Source organism: Trichomycterus rosablanca, chromosome 17 (genome assembly GCF_030014385.1).
Source record: "Trichomycterus rosablanca isolate fTriRos1 chromosome 17, fTriRos1.hap1, whole genome shotgun sequence".
Classification (NCBI taxonomy): domain Eukaryota; kingdom Metazoa; phylum Chordata; class Actinopteri; order Siluriformes; family Trichomycteridae; genus Trichomycterus; species Trichomycterus rosablanca.
Genome location: NC_086004.1, coordinates 30,312,315 through 30,332,314, shown reverse-complemented (window position 1 = coordinate 30,332,314; position 20,000 = coordinate 30,312,315). Strand labels below are relative to the sequence as shown.

The 20,000-nt window shown below is 48.0% G+C and overlaps 1 protein-coding gene across 1 annotated transcript in view; it reads left to right on the top strand.

Annotated features, from left to right (window-relative positions):
• Positions 1-20,000, top strand: part of LOC134331943 (cell migration-inducing and hyaluronan-binding protein-like) — a 49,861-nt gene that overhangs the window by 2,174 nt on the left and 27,687 nt on the right. Inside the window, exons 3-10 of the mRNA XM_063013518.1 lie at positions 338-476; positions 1,231-1,467; positions 2,892-3,071; positions 6,234-6,304; positions 6,419-6,514; positions 7,428-7,549; positions 8,429-8,576; positions 14,547-14,738. Of these exons, the coding sequence (XP_062869588.1) occupies positions 338-476; positions 1,231-1,467; positions 2,892-3,071; positions 6,234-6,304; positions 6,419-6,514; positions 7,428-7,549; positions 8,429-8,576; positions 14,547-14,738 (1,185 nt within the window). The remainder of the gene's footprint in view (positions 1-337; positions 477-1,230; positions 1,468-2,891; positions 3,072-6,233; positions 6,305-6,418; positions 6,515-7,427; positions 7,550-8,428; positions 8,577-14,546; positions 14,739-20,000) is intronic.

Sequence of the window (20,000 nt, the reverse complement as noted above, 5' to 3'; positions counted from 1 at the left end):
ACTCCATTTCAGTCATGTGAGGAGTTTAGCATGTTCTCCTCCCACCCTGTGTGGGCTTTATCAAGGTGCTCTGGTTTCCTCATACCTTCACACACACACACACACACAGTAAACCCACACAGAAATAATAATAACATTAATAACTGCTCACAGTGAATAAAGTGGAGGATCAAACCTCAGGATTCATGAGGCTGTGCAGCACCCACACCAGAGTAAACACACTGTAACACTCACGTGTGCCGCTGATGTGTGTTTGTGTTTAACGCCGTCGCTCCGTCTCCTTAAAAGGAGCAGAAGGATCCGGAGACTCACCGGGCGTGGTCTGTTCCTCTTTTAGGGAAGCTGGTGATCGCCGACACCGACCGTCCCATCCTGCTGCGAACCAAACACATCCTGATCAGGGAGGGGGGCGAGCTGCACATCGGCGCCCCCCAGTGTCCATATAAGGGCACGCTCACCATCTCGCTGTACGGCAGGTAACCACCGAACTTCTTACCTTGGTGAAGAGACCGCTGTTCCATGTGCTTACTCACAGTCGTATATAGATGTACTAATATTTATAGCTCTATACTGACACCTACAGGCTGGATGCACAAGTTGGGGCGGGGCACTAACACAACCAGCAGCCAATCAGATGGCTGAATCTGGCGTGCTGCGTCCCAACAAACAAACCATGTGTTAGACGTGGCCAAAAGTATGTGGACGCCCGACCACAGACATTAATATGGATTCCTATTCTGAAAAGGCTTTGCAAAAGATTTCGGACTGTGTCTGTGGGAATTTGTCTATTTGTTAGAAAGGGAATTTGTGAAACTGATGTTAGATGAAAGGCCTGGCACACAGTCAGCATTCTAATTCATCCCAAAGCTGTTCTGTTTGGTCTCTATGTGTTTATGAATCGTTACCTTTAAATAAATCCTTCTGTCGGTGGCGTTCAGGTGGCGCAGCGGTAAATCCCGCTAGCACACTTCCGCTGGAAGGAAGGGTTCGAATCCCCAGCGGTGCTATCGGCCAGTCGGGCGTCTACCTACAGGCAATGATGCAACCCCACTTTCTTTTTAGTTCAGCAGACCAGTGGACGGTTTTGTCCGCTGCACTGTCTGCACTGCCGATCATGCCCGCTAGGGGGCGCCCAGAGAGTCCGGAGAGTGTGTGTATGTGTGTGCCCAAGTTGGCATCCCATCCAACCCCCGGTTCTTAAACCTCCATGTACTTCTCTGCCCCCTACAGGTCTGACGACACGGACGACACCCACAGTTACTTTGGGAGGAAGTACGTGGGCGTAGGAACAGGAGGAACGCTGGAGATTCATGGTGACCAGAAGCTCTCGTGGACCTTCCTGAACAGAACTCTTCACCCCGGAGAGGGCAACGAGAGGAGCTACCACTTCGAGAGGAGCTGGGGCAACCGGGGCATCATCGCCCACGTGGTCCATCCCGGCACGGGCGAGGTTCTGCGCTCCGATAGGTCGGTGTCTGGTTTCTCTGGTCCTGTCTTCATCCGTTCCATCCTACGTTTCCTAAGCTTCGAAATTATTGGCACCCTTGGTTAAAGTTCTCTTTGTCCATCCATCTAGTCCAAATCATGGCATCTACGAGCTCTCTCCACAGTTCAGGATCTTTCCTGGTCCTCCAGGCTCCTCGTTCCTCTCCTCTGGACTTTTTTCTGTTTAATCCATAAATTTGGTTCCATCAGGTCGATTCCGGCTCCCGGCGACCACGTGGACGTGTTTCTCTGGAACATCACGTCTTCTATTTGGCTCTTCGGGCTTTCTAAAAACTCGATCAGTGATCCTCTGATTGTATCCATTTATCTTCTCGCTGGCCGTCCTCGTCCTCTTTCATGCGCCTCTTTCACGTGTCTGCTGCCCTGCCGGCACTGCCGATCGTGCCCGCTAGGGGGCGCCCAGCCGACCGGTGTCTTCTTATCACCGATAGTCGATCTGTGCTTGATTTTTGGTTCAAAACAAACATCTGTAACAGCGGCACAAATCCTCACCGGCCGGTTCACTGGACAGCACCAAGGTTCTAAGAAGCCTGGAAACGGTTCCAGATCCAGAGATATTTTGGTGGAAAAGACGTTCTTCTCCTCATGATGGTTTATTACCTGAAAATAAGAATGATTTATAAAGGTGTGGCCTGTGTACCTGTCAGTCTTGAGAAGAAGATGTGGCCCCTGTACCTGTATGGCCCCTGTACCTATCAGTCTTAAAAAGATGGTGTGGCCCCTGTACCTGTGGCCCCTGTACCTGTATCGCTGAAGGACCCTGAACAGAACCGGTTCTAGATCCAGAGATATTTTGGTGGAAAAGACGTTCTTCTCCTCATGATGGTTCATTACCTGAAAATAAGAATGATTTATGAAAGTGTGACCCCTCTGTCTGTCAGTCTTGAGTAGGTGTGGCCCCTGTACCTGTGGCCCCTGTACCTGTATGGCCCCTGTACCTGTGTGGCTGAAGGACCCTGAACGGAACCGGTTCCAGATCCAGAGATATTTTGGTGGAAAACACCTGGTTCTTTTCTCCAGCTGTTCTATCAGCGCACGTTTTATATTGTATTAATAATAAACGAAGCTTCATTACCTGAAAATAAGAATGATTTATGGAGCCAGAGACGAGAAATTCGAACCGACTGTCAAAACAAACCGTCTGGAGCTCTGCAGAAGATTTATTTGTAATCGATTCCTCTCATCAGGCGGAGAGTAACCGGGTCTCGGGGTCTCGGGGTGTACTCTGTCTTCCAAACAAGCGCTCGCTCCAACTCGCCTGGAATATTTGTTTGGCTTTCAGAAAGTTTCTGCGGCCAGATAACGATTTATCTCTCTGACCTACTTGGTGTGTGTGTGTGTATGTGTGTGTGTGTGTGTGTGTGTGTGTGTGTGTGTGTGTGCAGGTTCGACACGTACCGGAGTAAGAACGAGAGCAGGCGCCTGGCGCAGTACGTGGACGAGGTGGAGGACGGTCAGATCTTGGCCATGGTGGTGAACGACGAGGGCTCCAACAACCTCGAGGACTCGGCCAGGAAAACCCTGGCCAAGCTGGGCAGCCGCCATTTCCATCGGCTCGGCTTCAGGTAGAGCTTCAGGGGCTTCTCGGGGAACGTCCAGGGTCACCAATTGTTTCTTAATCGTTTCCGAAACATCATTATTTTGATGTAAACCCAACCTGAAGGCATTTGGTCCCATCGGTGCTTCGTTGGCAACCTATGAGTGGAGGAATCTAGGTGGAATGATACCTAGGGTTCTCAAAATTGGCTGTCCATTCTCAGAACGTTGGTGCAGATGTAATTAGTAGATCATTTGAGGGTTCCAAAGTAAAGATTGCGTAGGTGTTGGAACGAGAGGAACCCTGGAGATTCTCATGGACCTTCCTGAACAGAATGAGAGGAGCTACCACTTCGAGAAGAGCTGGGGCAACTGGGGCATCATCGCCCACGTGGTCCATCCCAGCACTGGTGAGGTTCTGAGGTTCTGCATTTGGTCCCATCTGTGCTTCGTTTGCAACCAAGTGGAGAAACCTTAGTGGAATGATAGGGGATGTTCATTCTCAGAACGTCCGTCTCTGTTGGTGTGGACATAATTAGCAGATCGTTTGAAGGTCCCAAAGTAAAGATTGGGAGGAAGTATGTAGGTGCAGGAGTGAGAGGAACCCTGGAGATTCATGGTGACCAGAAGCTCTCATGGACCTTCCTGAACAGAATGAGAGAAGCTATTTCTTCAAGAGGAGCTGGGGAAACCGGGGCATCATCGCTCACGTGGTCCATCCCAGCACGAGCAAGGTTCTGCATTTGGTCCCATTGGTGCTTCATTGACAACCACCGAGTGGAGGAACTTCAGCGGAATGATAGCTGGGGTTCTTAAAATTGGCTGGAACGTCCTTCTTAGAACATCCGTTTCTGTTGGTGTTTCTTTGTGTACCTGTTAGTCTTGAGAAGGTGTGGCCCCTGTAACTATCAGTCTAGAGAAGGTGTGGCCCCTGTACCTGTCAGATCTTTCAGTCTGAAGATGAACAGTATGATCACTGCCGCTGTTTATATAGCTGCCACCCTGTAGATGTTGTACCAGTACTATCCACATCTCCCCCCCCCCCCCCCCCCCCCCCCCCCCAGTAAGCTCCTCGGTTTATTACCTCACGTGGTTAAATATTCATACCCAGAGGAAGCAGGGACGTGGGAATCAGGAATAACGGATGGTGCTGCCACCTCTTCTCGCTGGCACTTGCACACGCAGCACCGCCGGGACGTTTCGGGGACTGACGGCGCATTTTAATACGCAATAAGGAGACGCGCCGCGGCTTCTGCGCTCATACGACACATTTACATGCTCATCTGTTCCGTAATGGGTTTTATACTCACAGAAATGCGAGAGGGAAAAATATGAGAGAGCTGCAGCATTCGCATGAGCAGAAATCCCATTCCACCTTGTTCTACATCCCATTTCAAAACCACGTGAACTGTGTATCTGTGTCTGAAGAGGGTGTGGCCCCTGTACCTGTTAGTCTCGAGAAAAGTATGGCCCCTGTACATCTTAGTCTCAAAAAGAAGGTGTGGCCCCTGTACCTCTTAGTTCTGAGAAGAAGGTGTGGCCCCTGTACCTCTTAGTTCTGAGAAGGTGTGGCCCCTGTACCTCTTAGTTCTGAGAAGGTGTGGCCCCTGTACCTCTTAGTTCTGAGAAGAAGGTGTGGCCCCTGTACCTCTTAGTTCTGAGAAGAAGGTGTGGCCCCTGTACCTCTTAGTTCTGAGAAGAAGGTGTGGCCCCTGTACCTCTTAGTTCTGAGAAGAAGGTGTGGCCCCTGTACCTCTTAGTTCTGAGAAGGTGTGGCCCCTGTACCTCTTAGTTCTGAGAAGGTGTGGCCCCTGTACCTTTTAGTTCTAAGAAGAAGGTGTGGCCTCTGTACCTCTTAGTTCTGAGAAGAAGGTGTGGCCCCTGTACCTCTTAGTTCTGAGAAGAAGGTGTGGCCCCTGTACCTGTTAGTCTCGAGAAAAGTGTGGCCCCTGTACTTATCAAACTCAGAAAGAAGGTGTGGCCCCTGTACCTCTTACTCTCGAGAAGAAGGTAAGATAAGATAAGATTCCTTGTGTGGCCCCTGTACCTATTAGTTCAGAGAAAATGTGGCCCCTGTACCTCTTACTCTCGAGAAGGTGTGGCCCCTAAGAAAGTTTGAGGGACGCGACTATCACCATCACTCAGTCGTTCATAACTCGTCGTGCTCTTCACATCTCGCTCTCACATCTCAGCGTAGACGCCAAATTGCGCCGAAGCCATCGCGAGTCCATCTATTTGATGTTTTCTCTGACAGATGCATGATGGGAAAGTCTGGCACCGTAATCACCTTGTCTGTCCCGATAGACGGAAATCACGCTTCACGTCTTTATCAGTTCAGAGCTCGTCTGGAAGAGACGTCGTGTAAAACAGGGGCTGTTTTTAATAAAGTACTTTTATTTATCATATACATCATCTTATTTTTACGTTACTGTGCACAAACACGTTTCTGAAAAGGTCGTGATGTTTAAACATTCAACAAAAACTAAAATTCATGATTTTTGGAACCGAGGTTGAACCGATTGATCCTCTGATGAAGTCTGGACCACAGAGACTCTCCCGATCGCCTCAGTCTTTTCACAATATTATGTACAGTAGATGGTGAAAGACCTAAGCAATGAGGAATCGCCTGGTCTTGCTTGACACAAGTTTGGAACTCAGTAGTTTCCAGAGATCTCTTAAGATCGCCTAAATCTTTTTACAATATTATGTACGATAGATGGTGAAAAACCTCGTCTTGCTTGCTGTGACGTTCTTGTTGAACCAATTGAACCTCTGATGAAGGTTGGAATGCAGAGACTCCTCCAGATTGCCTGAATCTTTTCACAATATCATGTACAGTAGATGGTAAAGTGACAACGGTTTTCTGAAGTACTCCCAAGACTAAGTCCTGCTCTATATGGACTGAGATCTCTCCAGACCCACTGAATCTTTTCACAGTATTATGTACAGTAGATGGTGAAAGACCTAAAAAATTGCAGAAGGATGCTGGTTTAAATCCCTGTTGGACTCCTGAGCGAGACCCTTAACCCTTAATCACTCAAACGTACGTCTGACCTGCTCTGAAGTTCCTTCACCTCGTCTCTCTCTCATGCCGATTTCCTCCCACCTCACCACCGTTATCGCCTCCTCACTTTTCGGGTTGGTACCTCGCCCCCCCTCCTCACCCCTCCGTTTTCATCTGTGTCCCCCAGGCACCCGTGGAGCTTCATTACGGTGAAGGGGGACGCGTCCTCTGCGGTGGAGGATCACGCCATCTATCAAGGTGAACTTCTTCAGAGGAAAACAGACACCGGCGGGATACGGCGGGACGGATCTGCTAACACTGATAGTCGTGTGTGTGTGTGTGTGTGTGTGTGTGTGTGTGTGTGAAACACAGGGACCAAGGCGTCGTCGGAGGCCAGGAGTTCCCGTTCCTTCTACACAGGTTATGGAGAACACTTCATCATCACCACCGTCAGTCAGTGGGTCCAGGGTAACCACTCACTCTCCTCTTTTATTCTTTACTAACTAACTAACTAACCCGTTCACCAGTTAACCAGTTAACATGAGATTACTGAAAACCCAGAGGTAACCCAAGGACCTGGGTTCGATCCTCGCCTCCACCTCCAGCCACCGTCCGTGATGAGTTCTGGTGTCCTGATGTTCTTCTGTTCCTGCGAGGGTTTCCTCTGGTTTTCTCCCTCTGAAATGTGCGAGTGTGTGATGTGTTTGCACTGTTCACAGTCGAGCGAGCTTCACACTGCCCTGGGTTTGGACCCTAATCCTGCTCTGGGAAGCACTCGCACCTCAAAGCTTGACTTGAGTTGAGTTGACTTGTAGATACGGAAGCTTCTTCTTTCTTCCTCTGCGGCGTCTACATCCGTTATGATGTAAAGCTTGCTGGACTGGGGACAGTATCATTATTCCAGCACCTTCCAGTCCATGACAGATCTCTCCCCGTCACCTAAATCTTTTCACAATATTATGTACGGTAGATGGTAAAACATCTAAAAAATGCAGAAGGATGCAGGTTCAAGCCCCACCACATCATTTCAGGCCCCTGATTGGTAGCTCCAACTTGCTCTCCTCTCCATCCTTCTCCTGAAGATCTAGATTTTGTACTCATTTGCCTCCTTCTCTCAACATCAATCACTCTGAGAGGTGTTACGAATACTGAGTTCCGATTGAGCAGCTTCTTTGTGTAGACTCTCCATCGTTTCGAAAGTATTGGGACGCGATAACGTGTGAAGATGCAAATGAGAATCTTCTCTCACCTCGTCACTTCAGCAATCCAGGAAGCTTAACCATGTCTGAATCTGAGCTTGACTGTGTGTGTGTGTGCGTGCGTGTGTGTGTGTGTGTGTGTGTGTGTGTGCGCGCGCGCACGTGTGTGTGTGTGTGTGTAGAGGCAGAATGGACCGACTGGTTTGATCGTGATGATGAGAGGGGATCAGGAGATTGGGAGAAACTCTCTGACCTTCATAAAGCTTTTCCCGAGCGACTCTGCAGCAACCCGCTGGATATTGAGGTACACACACACACACTCACACACACACTCACACACACACTCACACACACACTCACACACACACACACACACACACACACACACACACACACACACACTCACACACCCACACGGGAACTTAATTGTTTGAGGAACGTTACTCGCCCCTTCGTCCTTAATTCTGTCTTCATTCATTTATTCATTGATTCATTCATCATTAATGATGAAAACAGAGCACCAACACACACACACACACACACACACACACTTCTGCACAAACACACACTCACTTGTGCAAACACACTTGTAGACACACAGACACTTGTACAAAGACACACACACACACACACACACACTTGTAGACATAAACACACACACACACACACTCACACTTGTACACATGCACATACTTGTACATACACACACACACTTCTGCACCAACACACTCTCACTTGTACAAACAAGCACATGTACACACACACACACACTTGTACAAACTTTTACACACACACACACACACTTGTACACACACTTGTACAAAGACACACACACACACACACACATACACACATGCACATGCTCTTATGGCTACATGAAAGTGAATCCTTGCAGTCCTGATCCGAAATTCTAGTGAAGGAGGATGATATAGTAGCACAGGTGGAACGATGAGGCATTAACACTCGTAGGTTTGAATCGTTCACCAGGAGTAAACGTGAGGTTCAGATGTTCCTCAAACTTTCATCGCATTTAAACACATTCAAATAAAACAATCTAGGCAAATAGACATTATTAACAACAATATTTTATCCCCTGAACTGAACCCTGATGGAAGCTGAGTTTCTGATTGAAGCTGAGTCCTGATTGAAGCTGAGTTTCTCCGCTCATGTTTTTGTCTCTCAGGCTGAAACGGTGGACGGCGTCCCTGCCAACATGACGGGTGAGACCTTCTCCAGACTGGACAGGAACTTCGGCCTGGTGTGTCTGAATAAAGATCAGCCGGACGGGATCTGCTACAACTACCGCGTCCGCTTCCTCTGCGGAAAACTCGGTGAGTCTGACCGGAGTCTGGGAGGATACGGGCTAACATGGGCTTCCTCTGAGACCCCTTCTTATTCACCCGGACTTCGGTGTGAGACCCTGAACGGAAACCATTTTAGATCCAGAGATATTTGGTCGAAAAGGACTACTGATAAATCTAGGGTTAGGGGTCAGGGTTCCAGGGTTAAATTTGGGTTTTGAAGTTAGGGGTTAGTGTTTTAGGGTTAGGGTTAGGGATTAGTGTTTTAGGGTTAGGCCTAGGGGTTAGTGTTTTAGGGTTAGAGTTAGGGGTTAGTGTTGTGGTTTTAGGGTTAGGGCTAGGGGTTAGTGTTTTAGGGTTAGGGCTAGGGGTTAGTGTTTTAGGGTTAGAGTTAGGGGTTAGTGTTGTGGTTTTAGGGTTAGGGCTAGGGGTTAGTGTTTTAGGGTTAGGGCTAGGGGTTAGTGTTTTAGGGTTAGAGTTAGGGGTTAGTGTTGTGGTTTTAGGGTTAGGGCTAGGGGTTAGTGTTTTAGGGTTAGGGCTAGGGGTTAGTGTTTTAGGGTTAGAGTTAGGGGTTAGTGTTGTGGTTTTAGGGTTAGGGCTAGGGGTTAGTGTTTTAGGGTTAGGGCTAGGGGTTAGTGTTTTAGGGTTAGAGTTAGGGGTTAGTGTTGTGGTTTTAGGGTTAGGGGTTAGTGTTGTGGTTTTAGGGTTTGGGTTAGGGGTTAGTGTTTTAGGGTTAGGGGTTAGTGTTGTGGTTTTAGGGTTAGGGCTAGGGGTTAGTGTTTTAGGGTTAGGGCTAGGGGTTAGTGTTGTGGTTTTAGGGTTAGGGCTAGGGGTTAGTGTTGTGGTTTTAGGGTTTGGGTTAGGGGTTAGTGTTTTAGGGTTAGGGCTAGGGGTTAGTGTTGTGGTTTTAGGGTTTGGGTTAGGGGTTAGTGTTGTGGTTTTAGGGTTAGGGCTAGGGGTTAGTGTTTTAGGGTTAGAGTTAGGGGTTAGTGTTGTGGTTTTAGGGTTAGGGCTAGGGGTTAGTGTTTTAGGGTTAGAGTTAGGGGTTAGTGTTGTGGTTTTAGGGTTAAGGGTTAGTGTTGGTGTTTTAGGGTTAGGGGTTAGTGTTGAGGTTTTAGGGTTAGGGGTTAGTGTTGTGGTTTTAGGGTTTGGGTTTAGGGGTTAGAGTTTTAGGGTTAGGGGTTAGTGTTGTGGTTTTAGGGTTTGGGTTAGGGGTTAGTGTTTTAGGGTTAGGGGTTAGTGTTGTGGTTTTAGGGTTAGGGGTTAGTGTTGTGGTTTTAGGGTTAGGGCTAGGGGTAAGTGTTTTAGGGTTAGGGCTAAGGGTTAGTGTTTTAGGGTTAGAGTTACGGGTTAGTGTTGTGGTTTTAGGGTTAGGGGTTAGTGTTGTGGTTTTAGGGTTTGGGGTTAGTGTTGTGGTTTTAGGGTTTGGGTTAGGGGTTAGTGTTTTAGGGTTAGAGTTAGGGGTTAGTGTTTTAGGGTTAGAGTTACGGGTTAGTGTTGTGGTTTTAGGGTTAGGGGTTAGTGTTGTGGTTTTAGGGTTTGGGGTTAGTGTTGTGGTTTTAGGGTTTGGGTTAGGGGTTAGTGTTAGGGGTTAGTGTTGTGGTTTTAGGGTTAGGGCTAGGGGTTAGTGTTTTAGGGTTAGAGTTAGGGGTTAGTGTTGTAGTTTTAGGGTTTGGGTTAGGGGTTAGTGTTTTAGGGTTAGGGCTAGGGGTTAGTGTTGTGGTTTTAGGGTTTGGGTTAGGGGTTAGTGTTTTAGGGTTAGAGTTAGGGGTTAGTGTTTTAGGGTTAGAGTTACGGGTTAGTGTTGTGGTTTTAGGGTTAGGGGTTAGTGTTGTGGTTTTAGGGTTTGGGGTTAGTGTTGTGGTTTTAGGGTTTGGGGTTAGTGTTGTGGTTTTAGGGTTTGGGTTAGGGGTTAGTGTTTTAGGGTTAGGGGTTAGTGTTGTGGTTTTAGGGTTAGGGCTAGGGGTTAGTGTTGTGGTTTTAGGGTTAGGGCTAGGGGTTAGTGTTTTAGGGTTAGAGTTAGGGGTTAGTGTTGTGGTTTTAGGGTTTGGGTTAGGGGTTAGGGTTTTAGGGTTAGGGCTAGGGGTTAGTGTCGTGGTTTTAGGGTTTGGGTTAGGGGTTAGTGTTTTAGGGTTAGAGTTAGGGGTTAGTGTTGTGGTTTTAGGGTTTGGGTTAGGGGTTAGTGTTTTAGGGTTAGGGCTAGGGGTTAGTGTTTTAGGGTTAGAGTTAGGGGTTAGTGTTGTGGTTTTAGGGTTTGGGTTAGGGGTTAGTGTTTTAGGGTTAGGGGTTAGTGTTGTGGTTTTAGGGCTAGGGGTTAGTGTTGTGGTTTTAGGGTTTGGGTTTAGGGGTTAGTGTTTTAGGGTTATGGTGACCACGTGAGATGTCCAGACCACTTCAGCCGACTCATTTATTAAAGGAGCGAGCGTCCATGAGTGTAATCCGTGTCCTCCTGTGAACCCTGCGGTGCTGGCGGCCCGTCGGGGCACATACGGAGCCGGGTGAAGCTTTACGGTGCCAGGCGGCGACGGGCAGGGGCAGGAATAATGTCACATGATTTACACCAGACTGCTGTAATACTGAAGGAATCGTTACACACAGAAGGTTGTGGGATCAGAGCTTCCATAATCCTGGTGTGTGAGGAATGCGTGAGGTGTTCGGACTCGGCGTGTTCGGACCGGCTCTCTGACGTTGGGCGTTCGGTGAAGAACTGAACCTCAGGCTGATGTTCCTCCAGAGGTTCCTGACCTCTAAACCTCGGCGCAGCACTGAGGGATGAGATCACTGAGATCACTGAGATAACGATCAGTTTAGGGAGGGTCAGAAAGATGAGAACGTGTTCACACAGCTTCAGCTTCTTCTGTTACTGCAGCCTGAAGCGGAATCATCACGTTCCAGGGTTCCGAATCTGTTAGTGCATCGATTAGAGTTCCAATCTCAGCTCTCCTACCGGTCGGCTGGGCGCCCCCTAGTGATCAGCAGACAGAATCGTTCACTAGTCTGCTGGGTGGGAAAAGATGGGACTAAAAAAGGGGGCGGGGTCTTCGACGCTGTGCATCTGGACCTGAACCAGGTCAGAACTTTGCTGTAGCTGTAACTCATGCTGATGTAAAACTTGCTCGACTGTGGACAGCGACACCTACGTTCCAGACTACTATACGTACACTATATATTACAGCCAAAAGTATATGGACACCTCGATATGAGCTCGCTTGGCATCCCGTCCCACAATTATGGGCATTGACCAACCCAACCACCAGAATTGATTTAATGCGCATGTTAGTGAACGTTCTATCTTCATCTCAATATTAAAGAAAGTTGTGGGGTGTCCACCAGAGATGGGGACTCGAGTCCAATTCGCACACACAGCGACTCGTTTTAAATGACTCGGACTCGACTCGTGACTCGCAAAAAATGACTTGTGTACAACAAGAGTCAGCAGCATTAGTTACGTGTGATAATTATATATATCCGACATCATTCTGATCGTTTCATTTTCTGCTCTCTAATAATAATAATAATAATAATAATAATAATAATAATAATAACGCTCTGACCGTCTTAACCCACAACACACACAATGTGTAAATGTTCCAGCCAGCTTCCGGCGTAGTGATGAAGCGTCGCTCCCTACTTAAAATGGTGGAATACCCTACGTAGTGCACTTCACAGTAACAGATAATGTGAATGGAACGCTCCTACAGAATCGGTGCTAATGATTGAAAGATGCTTTCTGAACCAATCAGAGCTTCTGATTGTAATTGTTAGTAAGAAATGCTGTTATTTGCATTTATTCAGTTTGCGTCACACAGATGACGTGGTAATGAAACGCTCGATCGGCTTTCTAACGACTTCCTGTTTTACTTCACCACCGGGAAAAGTTTGGAGGTTTTTAATTATAAGCACATTTACAAAATAACGGATTCTGTTCCTAATGGGACGCACGCTTATAAATGTAATAGCATCTGGAAGAACAGAAGCTCAGGTAAGCAGTATTATGGATATTTTGCTGTGTTTGGGATTTTGGCCGCTGTGCCGTAATTTGCAATGAAAACAAAACGTATCAGTTGAAGCTTTTAACTGGAACCGAGGAAAGTAAAGACAGGAAGTAAAACGGCTAAATACACTCGCTAATCTGTTGTTGTTTTTATCTGAACTTACAGATTATTTCTTTATTTCTACGCTACATTTATAATATATGTTTTGTGTAGATTATACTGACTCGTGACTTGACTCGGACTCGTATTTTGTGACTTGTGAACATCTCTGGTGTCCACATACTTTCGGTCATCTGGTGTTCTAATGTTTTTTCATCTAAAAGCTGCAAAAGTGCCGCGTCCGACCTCTGTAACGTGGTGAAGCGTTCCTGACATCAGCGCACCGAAGTGGAACTTTAAACCCGCCGGGTGATTGTATGAGCGTTGAGGGTCGAGGGGGGTCGAGGGGGGTTTGATCCTAAATCACTACCTCTGTAACCCTTCCTCCATTAGAGCGGATCACGCTGATCATGATTACCGAACGCTCGTTAGAACCTGAATCGCTCGGCGGGGTCGAACCGGACCGTACAGACGACTGAATGAAGGTAATTAACCGCGTGGCGAGTGAACGTCACCGCTGGCATCGTGGGAGAGAAGGAGCCCGACAGCGGGACGGGGACGGATGAATCGGTGGCATAAAAAAACCCAAAATAATGAGGGGCGCTGACGGAGGAGGGTGAGCTAATTAGGGAGAGGAACTTTTCTCAATTGAGCTTGACGGCATACGTCACCGTGCCAACATTGGTGCCAACTTATGTGCCAACATTGGTGCCAACGTCTGTGCCAACATCCGCACAATTAAGATGCAGGAATCCGTTTCCTCGGCCGTTCACTCCCTGGTGAGGAAGCAGGAGTTCATCTGAGAAGCTTTCTGGCGTGTTTTGGAACGTAAATTCGGTCACAAGAGCATCGGTCAGGTGGGTATTGATTAGACGTTAGTTCAGGGTGGTAATGAGGCCTTGCTCACAGTCCGAGTTCCAATTCATTTAACCTAAAAGTGTTGGATTGGGTTGCGCTGAGTCAAGTTCTTCAGCAATCGTTCAATCCTAATTCTGGTGAGCATCATCACAGTTCTGGTCAGTTCTAGTCAGTTCTCATCAGTTCTTGTCAGTTCTTGTCAGTTTTCAGAAGTTCTTATCAGTTCTAATAAGTTCTAACTAGTTATCATCAGTTCTAATAGGTTCCTGTCAGTTCTCATCAGTTCTCATCAGTTCTCATACATTCTCATTCGTTTTTATCACTCCTATCCATTCTCATTAGTTCTTATTCGTTCTAATCTGTTCTTATCAATTATCATCAGTTCTCATCAATTCTTGTCAGATCCCATTAGTTCTTGGCAGTTCTCACCAGTTCTCATCAGTTGTAATTAGTGCTCTCTATTCCATTCCTCATGTTGACATCATCAGTTCTTATCAGTTGTAATCAGTTCTTGTCAGTTCTCATCAGTTCTTCTCAGTTCTTATAAGTTCTCATTCGTTCCTATAAGTTCTTATCCAATCTCACCAGTTCTCATAAGTTCTTATCTTTTCTCATCAGTTGTAAACAGTTCTGATCAGTTCTCGTCAGTTCTCTCTGGTTTATTCATTATGTTGACATCATCAGTTCTTATCAGTTCTCACCAGTTCTTGTCAGTTCGCATCAGTTCTTATAAGTTCCCATCAGTTCCTGTCAGTTCTCATTAGTTCTTGTCAGTTCTGATCAGTTCTCACCAGTTCTCATTCGTCCTCATCAATTTGTTCTTAACTATTCAGCCAAAAGTACGTGAACACCCGACCGTCCCGAAACTGTTGGATATTTTAGGGACGTGTGTAGGTGGGATTAGTGCAGGCTGTGTGGGGGGCACTACAGCTCCTCCACAATAAACTCATCAGACCAGGTCTTTAAAGAGCTCGACTTGAGGAGACAGTCAGTAAGAGCCTTCCCTAACCTGTTGCCTGTGTGTGTGTGTGTGCGTGTGTGTGTGTAGTGCGTCCACAGGCCTCCGTTTCCATAGACACCGTGTCGAACAGCACCGTGTTGGATCTGGTGGACGAGGCGCTGGGATGGAGACCGGGAGATCGTGTGGTCGTCTCCAGCACCGACTACTCCATGAACCAGGCGGAGGAGTTCGTCCTGCTGCCCTGCGCCACCTGCACCCAGCACCAGGTCAAAGTGGAAGGTCAGTCTGTGCACTCAGAGCCAGGTCATAGTGGGTGGGTCAGTCTGTGCCACCTGCACCCAGCACCAGGTCAAAGTGGAAGGTCAGTCTGTGCACTCAGAGCCAGGTCATAGTGGGTGGGTCAGTCTGTGCCACCTGCACCCAGCACACCAGGTCAGTCTGTGCACTCAGTGCCAGGTCAAAGTGGAAGGTCAGTCTGCGCCACCTGCACTCAGTGCCAGGTCAAAGTGGAAGGTCAGTCTGCGCCACCTGCACCCAGCACCAGGTCAAAGTGGAAGGTCAGTCTGTGCACTCAGAGCCAGGTCATAGTGGGTGGGTCAGTCTGTGCCACCTGCACCCAGCACACCAGGTCAGTCTGTGCACTCAGCGCCAGGTCAAAGTGGAAGGTCAGTCTGTGCCACCTGCACCCAGCACCAGGTCAGTCTGTGCACTCAGTGCCAGGTCAAAGTGGAAGGTCAGTCTGTGCCACCCACATCCTTTGCCCCGTGTCTTTTTGGGTCGGGCTGCTTTATCTGATCTGAGATTAGAACCTGAAGTGGAGGTTGATCTGCTTCTGGAACGATAGTGCCTACTGGGTAGAGTTTTGTGCTGTCAATCGGAAGGTTGTCGGTTCAAATCCAGGCTCTGCTATGCATCAGATGAAGTCTGAGGCTGAATTCTTTCTGAATTCCTAAATTTCTCCCCCGTGTTTTGAAGTCCCGGCACTTTTTTCCGCCCCTAAACGACTTCTCAGGAACCGCGGCGGAGGACATAAACGATCAGGACCAGATAGCGCTCGGCTCCGCGTGGTGCTGACCGATGCCATTATCTGTCGGAAAATAGACACCGTAATGTGCGGCGGAATCTTCGTGCTCATGAAGGTTTGGATGGGTTCCTCTCTGACGCTCCACAGGGGGGCGGAAAATGTCGAAAAGTACCAGAGAAAAACAACGACAGAGTGAAAAGTGGAGCTTCAGCCGAGCAGAAACCTTTAGACCGCAGGAGGAACCAGAGCGGCCAAAAGTATACGGACAAATAAAGAAATGAATGAAAGGTTGGACAGATGGATGAATGGATAGATCAATAGATAGATGGATAGATGAACTGATGGATGGATGAATGGACAGTTGGATGGACAGATGGGCAAACAGATGGATACTTGGATGGTTGAATGGATGGATTCATGGGTACATTGTTGGATAGGTAAAGAAATTGATGAATCAATGAATGAGTGAATGGATGGTTGGATGGGGGATGGATGGATGGATGGTTGGATGGGAGGATGAAAAAACAGGTGGATGAATGGATAGATGGATAGATCAATAGACAAATGGATGGATGGATAGATGGACAGTTGGATGGACAGATGGATGGTTGGGTGAATGGATGGATGAAGAACATTGGTTGGATGGATGAATGGTTGAACAGACGAATGGACACTGTGATGGTTAGATGGATGGATGGATGGATGGATGGTTGGTTGGATGGATGGATGGATGGATGGACACTGTGATGGTTAGATGGATGGATAGATGGATGGACACTGATGGTTGGATGGATGGACACTGTGATGGTTGGATGGACAGATGGATGAACACTGTGATGGATGGATGGATGGATGGATAGATGGACACTGTGATGGATGGATAGATGGATGGACCATTGGTTGGATGGATGGACGATGGGCTGGATGGATGTTTGGTTGGATGGATGGATGGAGACTGTGATGGTTGGATCAGTCTGTACTGAGAGGTTGTTACGGGTTTTTGGTTGGATGATTGGATGGATGGATGGATGATGGATGGATGGACAGTTGGTTTGGATGGATGGTTGGTTGGATGGATGGATGATGGACGGTTGGATCAGTCTGTACTGAGAGGTTGTTACGGGTTTTTGGTTGAATCTTTGTTCACGTCCTTCAGAAGTTTGTAATCTCTGAAATCTGGAGAACAAAAGCAGCTCTGCCCCTTTAAAGCGAAACATCTTCTGCCCCCCTGAACGGTGCTGGTACGTGTCTCCACTCGCCTCCTTCAGACCTTTCAGAACTTTAAGCATCCATCATCACCTCTGTGTTCAGTTTTAAACCTGCTGTTTGGAGCCGCTGGTTCAGCTCCACGGGCGAGAAAACAAAAACCCAGACATCAACATAACACACAGACTCACGAGAGGATCAAACTGAGCTCCTCAGGTCCCCTGGTACCGGGCACCACTCACACTACCGGCTGTGCCACCAAATTAATTTACTCACACATTCATTGACAGTACGTGGCCAAAAGTATTCGGACGCCTGAGCGTGAGCTTGTCAGACGGCCTGGTATGAAAATAGAGCAACCTCTGTGTGATCTTCTCAGCCGCTCTTCCGAAGTGTGGCTGTGAGAATTTGTGCCTATTCAGTTAAAAGCCAAACCAAACCAAAATATATGGCCAAAAGTATTTGGACACCTTAAATTTCGAACTTCTATGTGATCTTTTTAGCTAGAACAACAGCTGCTCTTCTGAGAAGCTTCTCACCAGACTTTGTCTGTGGGAATTTGTGCCCATTCAGTACACTGTATGGCCAAAAGTATCTGGACACCTGACCATCAAGAAAAGCGGTATTGTGATCTTTTCAGCTGGAACAACAGACGCTCTTCTGAGAAGCTTCTCACCAGACTTTGAAGTGTGTCTGTGGGAATTTGTGCCCATTCAGTTAAAAGCCAAACTAAGCCAAAATATGCAGCCAAAAGTATTTGGACACCTTAAATTAGAGCGACCCTTTATGTGACCTTTTCAGCTAGAAGACTTTGAAGTATGTCTGTGGGAACTTGTGCACCAGAAATTCTCAGTCGGTGTTCCGGTTCATCCCAGAGCTGTCGAGTGTCGATGTCAGGACGCTGAAGTAATTTTACTCCTCGTCTCTCCGGCCGCGTCTTCATTTCTAACTCGCGCTGAATAAACGTAAACGCATCCAGCGAACCTTCGAGTCGTTTTAACGTCGGGACTCGTTAGTTACGGCTGCTGAACAGGAAGAAAATCGTGAGTCGATCGTAGCGGAAGGTAAATGCGCCTCCGCGCCGCCGCCCGTCTCCCGCTCGCCGCCGACGTTCACACGTATAATTATTCTCCCGGCGTCCGAGGAGAAAAGCACAGCTTGTGCTAAAGAAAAAAAAAAAAACATACGCCGAAAACTGGTTAGCGCTGATGAGGAAGAGCCGCGGCTGATGGGATTCGTCTGCGCGGCTAACGTCGTTTAAAAAAAGGATAACAGAGAAGCAGAAGCTGATCGTGACTCTAAAATCCCGACCCTCTATACCATTGCCCTCGCCCCCGCCCTCGCCCCTTACTTTGGCTCACGTTCCTCAAAAATGAGCCCGAATTTATATTCCATTAGGATTATAAAGAAACACATGACGCCCATGTGGCTCTGCAGACATATTATAGGAGCTGGCACGGTAGGCGGAACTTGTCATAAAGTTAAAGATAACAGGGCGCGAATCTAAGTTCTGCTACCAATCGGCTGTGTGCCCCTGAGGGTGCAGGATCGAGCACTAGTCTGCCGGGTGGGAAAAGACAGGACTAAAAAGTGGGCGGGGTCTTGGACACAGTGTAAGGACCCTGGTTAGTAGCCTGAGGCGCCTGTACAGAAGTGGAGGAACGTGGAGATCAGGGCGTGACTTTCCGTGAGCGAGACCGACCTCATGCGCCGATCCACCGAAGTACGGGGGGATAAGAAGGGGTTGGTGCAGTGCGGGCACGTCGGAAGGAGGGCGTGTCAGGAGAATATACCCTCCTCGTACACCATGGGGTCTCCAGCAGAGGAAGAGGAACTGGCTACGACTAAACTGGGAGAAAAAGGAGAAAATGCAGAAATTAAATAGCACCAGCAGAGGGCAACAATGAGGCGTCTTTAATTGAACAGGCAGGTATGAAGGGTTTATTATATTATGATGCAGTAGGTGTGTATATAATTTCGGGTATATTTCTGAGGCGTTGCCGGTTCCCCTCTGTAAAGAAAACAGCTGTAATTCCGCTCTGCGTGTTCAGAAGCTCCGTGTGAACCTTTGCGTGCTCGGTGTAAGCCAGGTAAGGCGAGAGGACTGTTTTCCACCCGGCTGCCTCGGGGTCACGGCGGTCGTGGGCGTGGTTTTTCCGTCGGCGCTCCTCCGTGACACCTGATCTCAGCGGGACGACGGCGGGCGCATGTTTATTTTCGGTTTATTTTCCTAATCCTGCCCGAGGGTGAACATCACAAAAGACGTTCCCGGCAGGGCGGGAGAGGAATGCGGCGGAGGACTGAAGCGCTGCGGTCGGAGGCACGCAGACCTCCTGAAAAACACTGAGAGTCTAAGCAAGTGTAAACAAAACTGGGCGGAGCCGGACACGCCCGGTGCGGTCAGACCTCGCCGTGTCACGCCATGTCAAGCGCTTCTCTAAAAATTAACACAACAGTTCCTACAGGTGTAATAAATCAATCATATAAAGGTAATAACATGCTTCCAACTGTGCAGAAACAGTTTAGGGAAGGTCCCTGTGCATTATTTTAAAGAAGCTCCAGTGTCCTGCACAGAGCCCTGAGCTCAGCACCACTCAACAGCTCTGGGATGAATCAGAACATCAACTGAAGGTTCCTTGGACCTTGGAAGTCTTGTGAGAAGCTTCTCAGAAGAGCAGCAGCTGTTCCAGCTGAAAGGATCACACAGATCTTTATTGGGACGTCCGAAAAGCTCACGGTCAGGCGTCCCAATACTTTTGACCATGAAGTGCACGTCCAGTGTATTTAGATCTGGTGACTGGGGAGGCCACTGAAGCATTTACACTCACATTTCTGGTATTTTGCACATGTTTTAGTACAGTTTGGACAGTTTTTTTTTTTTTTGGGGGGGGGGGGGGGGGGGGGGGTCGTGACGTTTTGAGGCACGGTGCTAATTAAGCTAATCGTGTATAACGCCGTTGGATACAAAACACAATTAAAACAATAACATCGACATCGCGTGTCTGCGAGATCTCGTAAAGGAAAAGCTCAACGTTCTGCTCGCGTGCCGAGACTCGACAGATGAGCGAGGGATCACTTTTATTTATATTTGACGGAAAGTCTAATAAAAATCATTTCTTTGGCCCGTTAGCGTGTAATCTGATTAGCAGCGGCGCGTCGTCTCCTTGGGGTTGGAATTCTTGTGCTGCGGGGAGTGAAGCGTGGCCTCGTGGGAGGAACGAGGGAGATCTGCTCTCCTACAGAAGGGAGGAGAAGCGTTTAGAGGAAGGAATGCTGTTTTTCTCCGACTCGGTGCTTTATTTGCTTTTTTT